At 39.5% G+C, this 12,783-nt stretch overlaps 1 protein-coding gene across 1 annotated transcript in view; it reads right to left on the bottom strand.

The window, feature by feature from the left end:
• The window catches only part of slc12a2 (solute carrier family 12 member 2), a 215,162-nt gene that overhangs the window by 33,251 nt on the left and 169,128 nt on the right, over positions 1-12,783 (bottom strand). The window contains exon 20 of the mRNA XM_078214342.1: positions 9,718-9,861. Coding sequence (XP_078070468.1) covers positions 9,718-9,861 — 144 coding nt within the window. The remainder of the gene's footprint in view (positions 1-9,717; positions 9,862-12,783) is intronic.

The raw sequence follows: 12,783 nt of genomic DNA, 5'->3' as shown, positions 1-12,783 counted from the left end.
GACAAAATCACTTCCTCGCTTGACATTTTTGGAAATCCCATTTCAAACCTGCTTGTGAGATTTTGCTCTCGCACTCGCCTTGGTGCATGCCATGATTGGGAGCGGAAAATCCCTGCGCAAGCTTACAGAAAGCTAATCATAGTTCCTTTTGTGGACAATGCTTTGATCTGCATATCCCTAAAAATACATTAGGTAGAAAATGCATTTGGCTTTTCAACTGCTGGTTGTTAAAAGATTTAAACAAGATCACATTATATAGAACATATTGACTTTTATGTGGGCATCTCTGGCAAAGTCAGCATCCCTAAATGCCTTTGAATGGAGTGGCTTACTGGAGCATTTTAAAGGGCATAATCTTCTTGCTGGGAGTCACATGTAGGCCAGACCAGGTAAGGATAGCAGATTTCGTTCCCTAAAGGACATTAGAGAGCCAGATGTGTGTTTACAACAATCGATGACAGTTTTGTAGTCCCCACATTACAGAGACTCTCTCTTGATTCATTGAATTTAAATTCCATCAGCCGCCATGGTGGGATTTAAATCCATGTCCCCAGAGCAATAACCCTGGGCTCTAGATTCCTAGTCTAGTGACATGACCTTCCCTTAAACCTTTCAATATATAATACATTAATCTAAAATAAAGCATTACATATCATTGATTACACATCCAGACTTACTGAAGATTTAGAATTTGTAACATTTAGAATCCAAATTCATGTCGAGTCGCAGACAAAATTAATAGCAACTGATGATTATGAGATGCAGACTCAACACTGGAACTGCTATTCAAAAAGGTTGTGGCATTTCTATCCATTGTACTGGACTTTCATGTTATGTATTGATGTTATTATGATGAATAGTAATGACAAGAATGTAAATAATCCAATTACTAGCCAGGTTCACTGAAGTACCCCGAATTAACATAGACAACCAGCTTTCCCTGTCTGGTGTCGAATTCAGTTTGATGGAGACAAATACCAGATTAGGTTTTAATTCCGTATTTCACATCAAACGTTAGAGTTAAGCCTGCAATGATCTCTAGTTTGCTTTGTCAGCACAGATTCCAATGGACAGGAAATAACCTTGTACAATAGAGTGCCTTCACTTCCCAGGATCTGAACTAAAAATATTCTTGCCCAACCCAGCTGTACAAGTCCAGTCTGCACTTCATTCTTGGCATAATATTAGTGGTTTTACGCACGCAGTGCCAATCATCTGGTGGGTATTGCACAGTGATCATTGAAGGCAGAAGAGTGTTCAAGCATCAACTCAAATTCTACTTAATTTTAAATAGAACCAGTTTAATGATGCTTGAGCCCCGCAATCACAGTTTTCTTTTGTGTGACAAACTGAAGTGTGGCGAATATTTCCAATATTGCTCACTTAGTGTGGGAAAATGGAACACCAATGCAATTTTGGTATAATCAAAAAAAAAACTTTACTCTTGAGGCTCACATTGTGGAGGCACAGAGAGAAATGAGGGTGTTACATTCAATAATTAATTGTAATGTGATTTAAATCAACAAAGGTAACAACACTTGCAGCCATGTCAAAGCAGTTATTTTTGATCATCTTTGCTTTTAATAATTCCCTTTCAGGCAGGCTTAATGTCCCCTGCAGTGCCAGTTTAAATTCTGCTCCTGGAAAGTACATGGTGTCCTGTTTGGCACTGCCATTGCCCCCACTTTCTCTTTCAAATCTCATATTCCACTGCCTTGCAGGAATCACTGATACACAGAGGACTGTCAAGCATGGACTAACAACTTAACGTGGCATGGTGGCACAGTGGTTAGCACTGCTCTCTCAACGCCAGGGACCCGGGTTTGATTCCCAGTTTGGATCACTGTCTGTGTGGCATCTGCATGCTCTCCCCGTGTCTCCTTGTGTTTTCTCCGGGTGCTCCGGTTTCCTCCCACAGTCCGATGTGGGAGGAAACCGGTTAGATGCATTGGCCATGATAAAAAAATTCTCCCTCAGTGTACCCGAATAGATGCCGGAATATGGCAACTAGGGGATTTTCACAGTAACTTCATTGCCTACTTGTAACACTATTAAATAAACTTAACTGCTTCATTTTTTTTTATTCATTAGTGTCACAAGTAGGGCTTATATTAACACTGAAATTAAGTTACTGTGAAAATCCCTGAGTCGCCAAACTCCAGTGTCTGTTCGGGTACACTAAGGGAGAATTTAGCATGGCCAATCCACCTAACCAGCACATCTTTCGGACTGTGGGAGGAAACCGGAGCACCCGAAGGAAACCCACGCAGACACGGGGAGAACGTGCAGACTCCGCACAGACTGTGACTCAAGCCGGGAATCTGTGAGACAGCAGTGCTAACCACTGTGCTGCCCTGCATGAAAAACATATAGTGCACAAATATGTTAGATCAACTCCAAGAAATCCAAATTGACATCTCTTATAAAAAGAGAAACTCTTAAGGTCACAAGTGAGATTTATTTCTTTACATATTAGATAAAGAAACCACATACTCAATGATCTGCAGACATCATCAAATCAAGTGTTCACTAATGGTGGAGGTTCCCTTCGTGCAACAGACCCCCTGCTCACCTTTGCTCCTCAAAAGGTCTGTCAAGTTTTTGGGTTACATTAGATGGCAAGCTACAACATTTACTACTTACTGAGCCAACGTTATGGAACTAATCATTAGAGGGCAGCTACTTTAAACTATATTAGGTTTCAAGAAAATCAAGACAAAAATCAGTTCCTTAAGGGAAATGAGGGTGGAATTATTCTAAGTTACATCTGTTAGGCAGCTGAGTTACATTCATGTTTAAACAGTACCTCACATACTTGCAGCGATCTGTTAAACCACAAGAGAGAGAAAAAAGTTGTGTCAAATTAGTACAAGGGAATATTTATATCATAGCTGAATGCTTGTGAGCTGATTTGGACACCCCATTAAAGAAGAGGCATTAAAGCTTCAGACAGCTTACAGTATAGATTCACCGGGAAGGAAAATGAAATCTAGCTGATAGTGATCATAATACCATTGAGTTCAGCATAGTGTTTCAAGTGGAAAGACATGAAACTTCTAAGATTCCACTAAGGTCAACTTCAATGTGACGAGAGACAGAGCCTAGTCCAAAGTAAATGGAGCAAATCCGTTAATGAGTAAAATGGCAGAGAAATCAGTCATAGACCGTATTTAAATTAGGATTTGAGATACTAGGACCAGCTTACATCTTTACAGGGCAAAAGTTGGACTTGACAGAAACAAGCAACAACGATGAAGAAGAGCTAAAGGGCAACATAAAACTAAAAGAGCGAGCATAAAGAATGCAAAATAAATACTCAGATCCCAGTGAATGGAAGTGTGATAAATCCCCAGGACTCATTGTTGATTTTGATATCACTTGCAAGTTTCTATTTAGATATGTGTGTGTATTTGGAAATGTAAAATTACAAGCAGATATTGATTAAATAAATGGACAAAGCTATGGCAAATGGATTCCACTCTAGACAATTGTGAGATCATCCACTTTGGATCTAAAAAGGATAAACAGATAAAATGTGGAGACCAAAAAGACTCGGGTGTCCCTCATATTCACAGATCATTAGGAAATGTCACGAACAAGTATATCATAATCAAAAAGGCAAATGGAATTTTGGTCTTCACATCTAGAAGACTAGAATGAAGTGATAACTTCAGTCACACAAAGTTTTGTAAGACCACACTGGAACATCGTGAACAGTGTCGAGCACCATTCCTCAGGAAGGATGTATTGCTCTTTGGAGGGAGTGTAGCATAGATTCACCTGGATACCAAAGGTTGAATTAAGGGGAAATATTACACAAATTGTCGCCCTGGGAAGATTCAAGGTGATTTAATCAAAACTTCAAGATTTCATAGGGCACTGATAGGAGAAATATTTCAGTTGGTTGGGCAATCTCAGACTGTGGGGGATGGGGGGGGCACAGTCTAACAATTACAGTCAAACCTTTCAGAAGTAAGGAAATAATTTTACATACACTCCTCTGCAAACAATACTTGACCTTATCAGTTGCTAATTTAAATTGAGATTGATTGATTTTTGTTAATTGAAGATGTTACAAGATAGCAAAGGTGGGTATATGGAGCTAAGTCAGAAATCTGCTGGACATCTCAGTGATTGACCAAACAGGCTTGAAGAGCTAAATGGCTTACACCCGTTTCTATGCTCCCAAGGAGAAACTGGTGAAGTTTGGAATATTTCCACTATAACGGAGGTGACTAAGAAATGATTCAATAAAGCTTTCTTAAGAAGATGAGGAATTTTAATAGGACAAATGGGATGGGCTACTGCCTCTGACTGGAGAAACCAGTGACAAGTTAATTTAAAATAGTAAAGGAGAGGAGAGCTTCTTTTTTATGAGGAGTCTTACTATGGAAGAAAGAATGCTTTGCCACAGGGGGATGATTGCACCTTTTACAATAAAAGTGAATGTTTAAAGCAGACAGTTACATCAGCAAGATTGGTATAGAGGGATATGGGCTAAACGTGGGCAATCGGGACTAGCTTAATGGTAAAAACTGGATGGCGTGAACAAGTTGGGCCGAAGGGCCTGTTTCCATACTGTAAACCTCTACGACTCTGAAATTATAACAGGGAAATGGGAAAAGAGCAGAGTAGTGGGATTAGTTTGGATTGCTCTCGTAAAAATAGACTACACAGGAACAATATTACCACTCCTCCACTTTTCCCAGGTCAAAATCCTTGAAACAGTCTGCAACAGCACTGTAGGTGTACCTACACGTGGGCTACAATGGTTCAAGGTGGCAGCTCACCGCCATCTTCTCAATGGCAAATAGGGATGGGCAATAAATGCTGGTCGAGCCAGAGACCCTCACCCTATGAAATAATTTTAAAAAGTACACATCAAATGTTGATGTGATGAACATAAAATGAGACGTTATTTGTTCCTTACTTAAGACAGTATTAATCAATAAATAGGTTATTGACTTGGTTATAACAGTTGTGTGATGCATTCATATGTTCTTCTTCCCACTGGAGAGCTCTTGACAATTGGGAATGGGAGCACACACTGCAGCAAAGCATAAATATTATTATCAGGACCACTGGCTCCCATCATGTCAGCACTTATCTGGCCATGGGGGATGAAGAATGAATCAGTACTGGTGCGGGAGGTGAACTGAAGAAACATCGTTTTTAAACTTGTTGTAGCCTCGATACACATGACTGAGTAGAGAAGACTTTGTGGCTTGTGCTTGAATAGCAACGGAATACACAATGTGTTTATTCAATTTCAAAATTATGGAATGTTATGGTTAGATAACATAGAAAACTCATGTAGCTTACGGAATTGCTGATTTCTAGTCAGATTCCTACTAATCCCCACTATTAAGGGGTTGGGGATTGGGCCATGTCAAGTAACAGTGACTAGAATCCAGTTATGGATAACATATGGATTGAACAACAAAAGGCAATATCTTCAAGTGCGCCGCAGCAATTTCTGTCACAAAGTCAAGACTCCCTAGCATCTTAAAGGGTTGAACTTGCAGGTATTGGAGAACACGTTCAGTGTGTGAAATGTTTCTTTAACAGCTGTGATGCACACTGGGATGTTTTATTATGTTAAAGGCACTTCATAAATACCTGTAGATAACTAGATTGTTCTCCAATATCTGGTGCAACATCAGACTGTTGCAAAGCCAAGAGATGGAGTTGGTGACTGGACTACAGAGTTTGTATTTGGGATCAAAGACATGGGCTTCAGTCTGGCAATATTTAAATGAGGAAAATTCTGCTAGTCCAGATAAGCAGTCTGATATACTGGAGAAAGTTGGTGAGTTGACGGTGAGGTAGAGATGTCAATGTACATGTGGAAACTGGCACTGTGTTCTCAGACAATGGTGCCAAGGGACAATACATAGATAAGAAATAGGAGGTGGCCAACGACAGATCCTTGGGGGACAGTAGAGTCAATGGTAAGGGAGTGCAAAGGCAAACATTGCAAGTGATTCATTGGCTAGATAAGAATTGGACCGAATGGGTGCAGTCCCATCCGGCTAGTGGCAAGGGAATCGAGGAGAATGGTGTGGTCAATTGTATCAAAATCTGCAGACAGACCGGGAAAGATAAGGAGGGAGACTTACCTTTGTCCTGCAGATAGACTTGGAAAGATAAGGAGAAAAGCTTACCTTTGTCACTGTGACGTAGGATGTCATTCACAACTTTGCATCATTTTAGTATTTGGAGGGATTCAAACATGGAGTTGCAGGAAATATGGGCATGGAACTGGAAGGCAACACGTTCAAGGACTTGAAGGAAGGAGATAAGGCAATAGTTTGCAAGGACAGAGGGCATGAGGGATGATAACATCACATTTGAAGATAAAGAGAACACTACATAGTTTGAGAAGCAACTAAATATGGAAACCAGCAAGTTGCATCGTTGGAAGTGTATTGGGTATAGGATTGAAGGAGGAGAATGCTGTTCTCACAGACAAGATGAAATTGAAAGGGCATGAAGGATAATGAGGGAAATCTTTGAAATGGGCAAAGTTATAGTTTTACATTTTTGAGTACAAAAATCTATTCACTTTATAGATATGCAGATTTATGATAAAAGTATAAGAAGTGTTAATAAAGTGGGATTGTCAGGGCTCATGTATATAAGTTACCTAAGGCTATGTTAAAATGTTAGATTGTTCTCTCACTCCCATCCCAGAGGAGTAGGCATTAGGAACAAAGTTGCCAGTTTATGCAGCAAGTGCAGACTCCCTGCAAACCTTTAGATGGACTAGTTCCTAGTTGAGATGGAGATCTGAACTAATTTGTATGCAGGGCTGAGTTTCAAGTCTGCATCCAGACTTGAAATTTAAGAGCTGTGTTCTCTCTCCACAGATGCTGTCAGATCTGCTGAGATTTTCCAGCATCTTCTGTTTTTGGGTCTTTAACCGCTCTGCCATTCCACTCAGCAGCCCATGACCACTTTTGATCTGCATCTGAAGGTGGTGGGTTGGACTACATTACACCTACGGACCAGGAAGGAAGAGCCTGCCATTAGGGGTGCATTTTCCCCAAGGCAGGGACAGGAAGTTGGGAGATTTTCCGACTATGCGCAACTGCCTCAGAAGCTAAACATCCAGGCCTATGTCTTATTAAAAAAGGTGAAATATCAGGCAATATAAACACAATATGGTCTCTTGGACTTTCTTAAAAAAAAGCATAAGGCAGCATAGAGGATTTTTATAAAGAAAACATCCATAATTTGCCTTGGATTTTAGTCTCACGCTGAAGATTATACAGCTGCCGCCAGGCATATCTAATCACAATTCTTCAGACGCATGCTGCATTTTCCGAGCACAATATTTTTGTCCTCGTGTCTCGAGCACTAATGTTCACAGCTTGGTTACAATGGACTCATCGTTAATTAATTTGGATTACACCTCATTAAAACTATTCCATAACCATTATTCCCACACCCTAAAGAAAAGGACTATATATCCCAGTGCACATCAGAGTTGAAACTCCTTCCTCCTCTGCTGCTGCTACACAAATGATCCATAAGTATCACAAGCAGAAGCCAGCCAGCACTCAACAGGTTAAAAGAGTATTGTGTTGAGCAAGCCAAAATATATACAAGTAAGGACAATTTTCACATCAATTTTTCCACTTGATTTTGTTCATTTGTTTCATATTTTGATAAATGATTAGATAACAAAATTTTGATCCATAATATTTGGAGTGATGTATTTTATGTATTCTCTCTCACTCCATTAAATTCTGTGCAGAATTTGCCATGATATGATTACATTTAACAGTGTTCACTAATCGATGATGTGATCAAATTATATCATGTGAATTGAGACCATTGATTTAAAAAATCTGAAACTGAAGTTATGGGCAGTGAAATTGTCACAAACCTCAGCAGTGCAATCATGTCACCCCCAGCACAGGCCTTTGGATCTCTTCCTTGTCCACAGCCAGGGAATGATCCATCCTTTACTCATCTTGAAGTTAATACGCCTCTGATTAGCCAGGTTGTGTGGCATGTATTAATCACAGAATCCGCAACAACTCAGTGGAAGCAATTTTAACTTTTATCGCCAGGTGGAACAGTGAATCGACAGAGGTTTTACACTCTGCCTGGTTTTCTTTTCCATTTGGGAATGCCTTTTCCCCCAGCAATAAAAGTTAAAACTACCCAGAGGCTTATACTACAGGATATCAGAGGTGACCAATGTATTTAAATTACTGCTTCAACAATAAAATATATGAACTCAAAATGGGCATGCAGAGGGGTACATTTGGTTGTTCCTACAAGCAAGATCCACAAATTCAGCATTGCTGTTAGCTCCCCTACTGAAACAACGCTCATGAGATTGTTGTAGAATAAAGGAATTCAGCAGTTACTCATTTAAAAAAAGTTATATACAACATGTTGAAAGAATAGAAACCTTTACAGAGGCTATAAGTCATTGAATTGCACCAAAATCTATTGAGTGAAAATCTTTCCATCATTAATTTTATCAAAAGGTCAGGAAATCTCACTTTGTACTTGTTCCAATAAGTATCTGCTCACTACCAACAGAATGTAATTTACTCCTCACGTGGTACAGTTCGGTGGTAACTTTGTGCTGCTGGATATAATCAGCATTTCACTGAGTGAAATGTTTCCGCCAAAGATTTTCCAGTGGACTCCTGAATACAGGTGATGTCCTGACAATACTAATGTACTGACTGTTGGTGCAAAGAATGACTCAAGTATTTTTATCCCAAAAAGACCCAAATTGCTTTAAAAAAAGCCATTCAATCACAATTGAAGTGGCAACCATCCAAATCTAAAGCCAATTTTTGCTGTAACCACATTTCTCCAGTCAGTTACTTACACCTCCTGCATACAAAGGGCAATTAATTATTTGCTTGCACCAAAGCTAAAGGCAGCAGAATCTTCTCTTTGGTCCTTTTTGCCACAGCGTCCATTCTTTTAAGTCTTTCTTACAGAGAGGGAAGACTGTATCAAATAGGTGTATATTCGGCTGTTTTTTTTTGTGTGTTGTAAAGTTTTAAGATACTGGAGTATGGTCAATTTCGAGGACAAATCCCCTATTAATTGGCCAAATTAGCAACATTTTGAGCCAGCTCAAAATGTGTGGACTATTGTTAAAAGGAGTTTGCTTTTTTATATTAGTGACATTCTGAATTATTGGGCCTCTACAGGTACCAAGTTATTATAAAACAAATTATCGCACTATGTCACAATGTCTGTTCAAATAATGGGCTATTTTCTACCCAAGAAAGCAGGTTGTCTGAACAGGTGCAGATATTAGGAGAGTCCAAAAATTTTGGAAATAATACAGGTCAAAGCTAACATTTGAAGAGAAAATGAAGACTGACAAGTTCACTTAGGAGCAATCAAAATTTTTTTTAAAAAGAGACCAGTCTTTGCTTTTGTCAGTCCTATAAAAAGGGCCCAGCTATTATTCTTTTTCAATCTCGGTGAAGGGGCTGTACCCAAAAATGTTGCGAAATCAGTCTCACGCTCTCCAAGATACCGACAGACCTGTTCTACATTTGAGATTTTATTTGCCTTTTGCATTCACATAGTTTGGGGCTTTGAAATAGGTACATGCAGGCTAATCATAAAAGGGAAAAAAGTAGCTTTATTGCTAAACTATTAAACTTATAATTTAAATTTTAAATATACACATCACTACATTTTCATCTCATCAAATCTGTGAATTCTTACCTTTTTGGTCTTGTGACACTGCTGGGCTGTTGGTTTCACTCACTGATTTAGAAGATGGCTTGGAAGAGTCTGCATCAGAGTGCTCCAGATTTACTACTATATCCTTGGGATGAGCAGATTTCTCCTGAGAAGTGCACAGTTCTTCTGTACATAGGAATAGAATAGGCATTGACCACATCAAAAAGATTTGATGCTCAATTTAACACCATAATTAAACGTGAAACCATTACTGTCTTCATGTAAAGTAAGATAGAACATGCAATCAGGAAGCAAGTGAGAGCGTGAACAAGGACAGAGAAAAAAGGAGCAAAATCTTGATTTATTTGAATAAATCCACTCCTATATGGGCAGACATATTAAACAACCCCAAGTCAAGTAAATGGAAATGCAAGCAGTGGTGAGGTCAAGAAGAGAGACCACTAAGAGCTGACCACTAAGGCATTTGCCACATTATTGTGTTGCCAATCTGATATACCTGTAGCAGAAAACCTAGGTCAATTCCAAAGGTAAACAATTAAGAAATGATGGAAGAAGATGGTCTGCTCAACAGTATTAGATTTCCACTCCATCTGACGAAGGAGCAGCGCTCCGAAAGCTAATGGTATTTGCTACCAAATAAACCTGTTGGACTTTAACCTGGTGTTGTTAAAACTGTTACAACAGTATCAAACACAGAGGCTTAAGAAGTCCAAGGAGAGATATTATCTGTACATTTGGCTAGGGTCGATTAGTAACATGATACTCTTTCAAATGTCTGAGAAAATACGCTATCTGATTGACGAATCTGATGCTGGTAGTTACTAATATACAGTACTAAATTCCCACATTCCATAAGGGGCTGGTCACCCATCAGTACCTGTTGTTCATAAGTATCAACTACAATGAAGAAGCATAAAACTCTTATTTTGAAAAGCTCTTAATTCTTTTTCATCTGCCTAGCCATGCAGGTGCCGCTCTCATTGTTACAATCTCCATAAGATCTTTTACTGTAACAAAAGACTAAAAACACAATTGACCAAACTCCATCTTTGTAGGCTACTTACACTTTAAATCACAACACAGAACATGCCCCTTTTGCTTTTAGCATAACCAAAAATGTACTTTACAGATATGCTTTACACTATCCTTTTACTAAACATTCTCCCAGAACCAGCCCAAAGTTATTCTTAGCTCCCGAGGGTTTACCTTTCATCTTTTCCTTTCTCAGCCCTGGAACTTTTAATCTCAGAAATGTTTGCACAGTGAGGTTTTGTCCCCTGAGATTCTTCCTCTTGTGCAAACTAGATAATTTTTTCAGCCTCATTTTAATTCCCCATTAATTCATGTTATTCGATTAGAGTGCAAGCTCCCACTCACATTCTTGTGTATTGGACGAGTGACTTGTTGCCTAAAGCTGCTCTCCCTCTCACAGACTTTGGCAGACTAACTTTGTTAGTGGGTTTTCAGGTACATCTTAGACCAATCCCCTCTCAAGTCCCATCTCCATGGCAGTGTGAATCACACAGGCCATGCATCTAGCTAGAATTACTTATCAGCTATCCTTGAGACCCCAACTTTCTTGTATCTTAGGAAGCAAATGGACAACTTGAATCACAATCGTCTGTACCCAACACGCTCAACACCTTTTTGGGACATTGGAGATGGTCAGTCCATTCACTTATCATAGTCTGCTGTCAATGTCACCAGCTGTAAACACCATGTATCTTCTTCCCAGTAAATCAGTCAGGGCTCCCTTTATTCTTCAATAATCAAACTACCCAGGCTCTTGTTCAGAACAAGTCACAAGATCTCCTTTGTTTTACCTCAAATGGAAAGCACAGCCCAAAACAATCTTAGAATTGTAACATAATGCCCCCCAAAAGATGCAAGTACATGGGAAGATGTTTAGTCCATTAGGATTCCATACCATGGATGCTGGGTTGCTGAATATATTCAATTCAGAGATAGATAGCTTTTTGGAAACTAAGGGAATCATAGACATATGGATAGTGTGGGAACATGTAGCTGAGTGGAAGATTAGCCATGATGTTACTAAATGGCGGAGCAGACAATGGACCAAAAGGCCTCTTCCTCCTCATATTTCTATATTTGTAACATGACTAGTAGTTGTATGTGATAACAAGACTGAGGCAAGCTGGCTTTTCCTGGATGTTATAACATTAAATGTGTAGGTTAGGGGATTAGCGGGGTAAATATGTGGGTTTACAAGGATAGGGCCTGGGTGGGATTGTTATCGGTGCAGATTCAATGGGCTGAATGGCTCCTTCTGCACTGTAGGGTTTCTTCTAGGATTCTAAATGCACCAAATGTGATATTACTTAGTAACCAGAACAAACCAATTGCAAACAGGATAGCTTTTAAACACTACCCTTTCATCTCTGGATATGAGCACAAGTTTATTTTAGTCTTACTATGGAAATCCTTTCACTAGAACGTTACACAGTGCACTGTCATGCATTCTCAACCTGGTTTGTAATGCAAGAGGCCAGAACACAAAACTGTTCTAGGTGACTCTAACAGGCTGTTTCAGTAAGGAAACAAAGATTTGCATCCCTTATTGAATAAATGAGGGAACCAGTTAGTTAGTTGGCAAGATGGCTAGTATGTGGTTCAGAATAATGCTGACAGCATGGGTTCAATTTCCATTCCAGCTCTGATGGACTTAGGACTTGCGTCCTTGTTTTGACCTGACAGTGGAAGGCAATAGCAAACCAACACTGACAAAAACTGCTAGGAAAACAGCTCAGGATGTAGCATCAGCAGACAATAAGTCAAGGACCCGTCTTTGGCGAGAGCACATGAGTGAATGAAAGAATGAATTGAACAAATTGGCACTTGTCATTTCACTCCTATTCAAGCAGTAGAATTAGTGTCTCCCTTCTGGATGATGGAAATACAGAACAAGATCAGGATGAAGTCTACAGCTGATCACTAGGTAAGATTTAATAAGAGATTGTCCAAGTGTGAACCTCCTCAAAGTTCTCTTCCAATGCAAGGTGATTCCCTGCATCAACAGTTTCCAATATCAGCACCAGTGCAAACCATGACCAGTCTGGGAGGGAAAAA

Source organism: Mustelus asterias, chromosome 6 (assembly GCF_964213995.1).
Source record: "Mustelus asterias chromosome 6, sMusAst1.hap1.1, whole genome shotgun sequence".
Lineage (NCBI taxonomy): Eukaryota > Metazoa > Chordata > Chondrichthyes > Carcharhiniformes > Triakidae > Mustelus > Mustelus asterias.
Note: the sequence above shows the minus strand (reverse complement) of the source record. Positions and strands in the feature narration are given on the sequence as shown.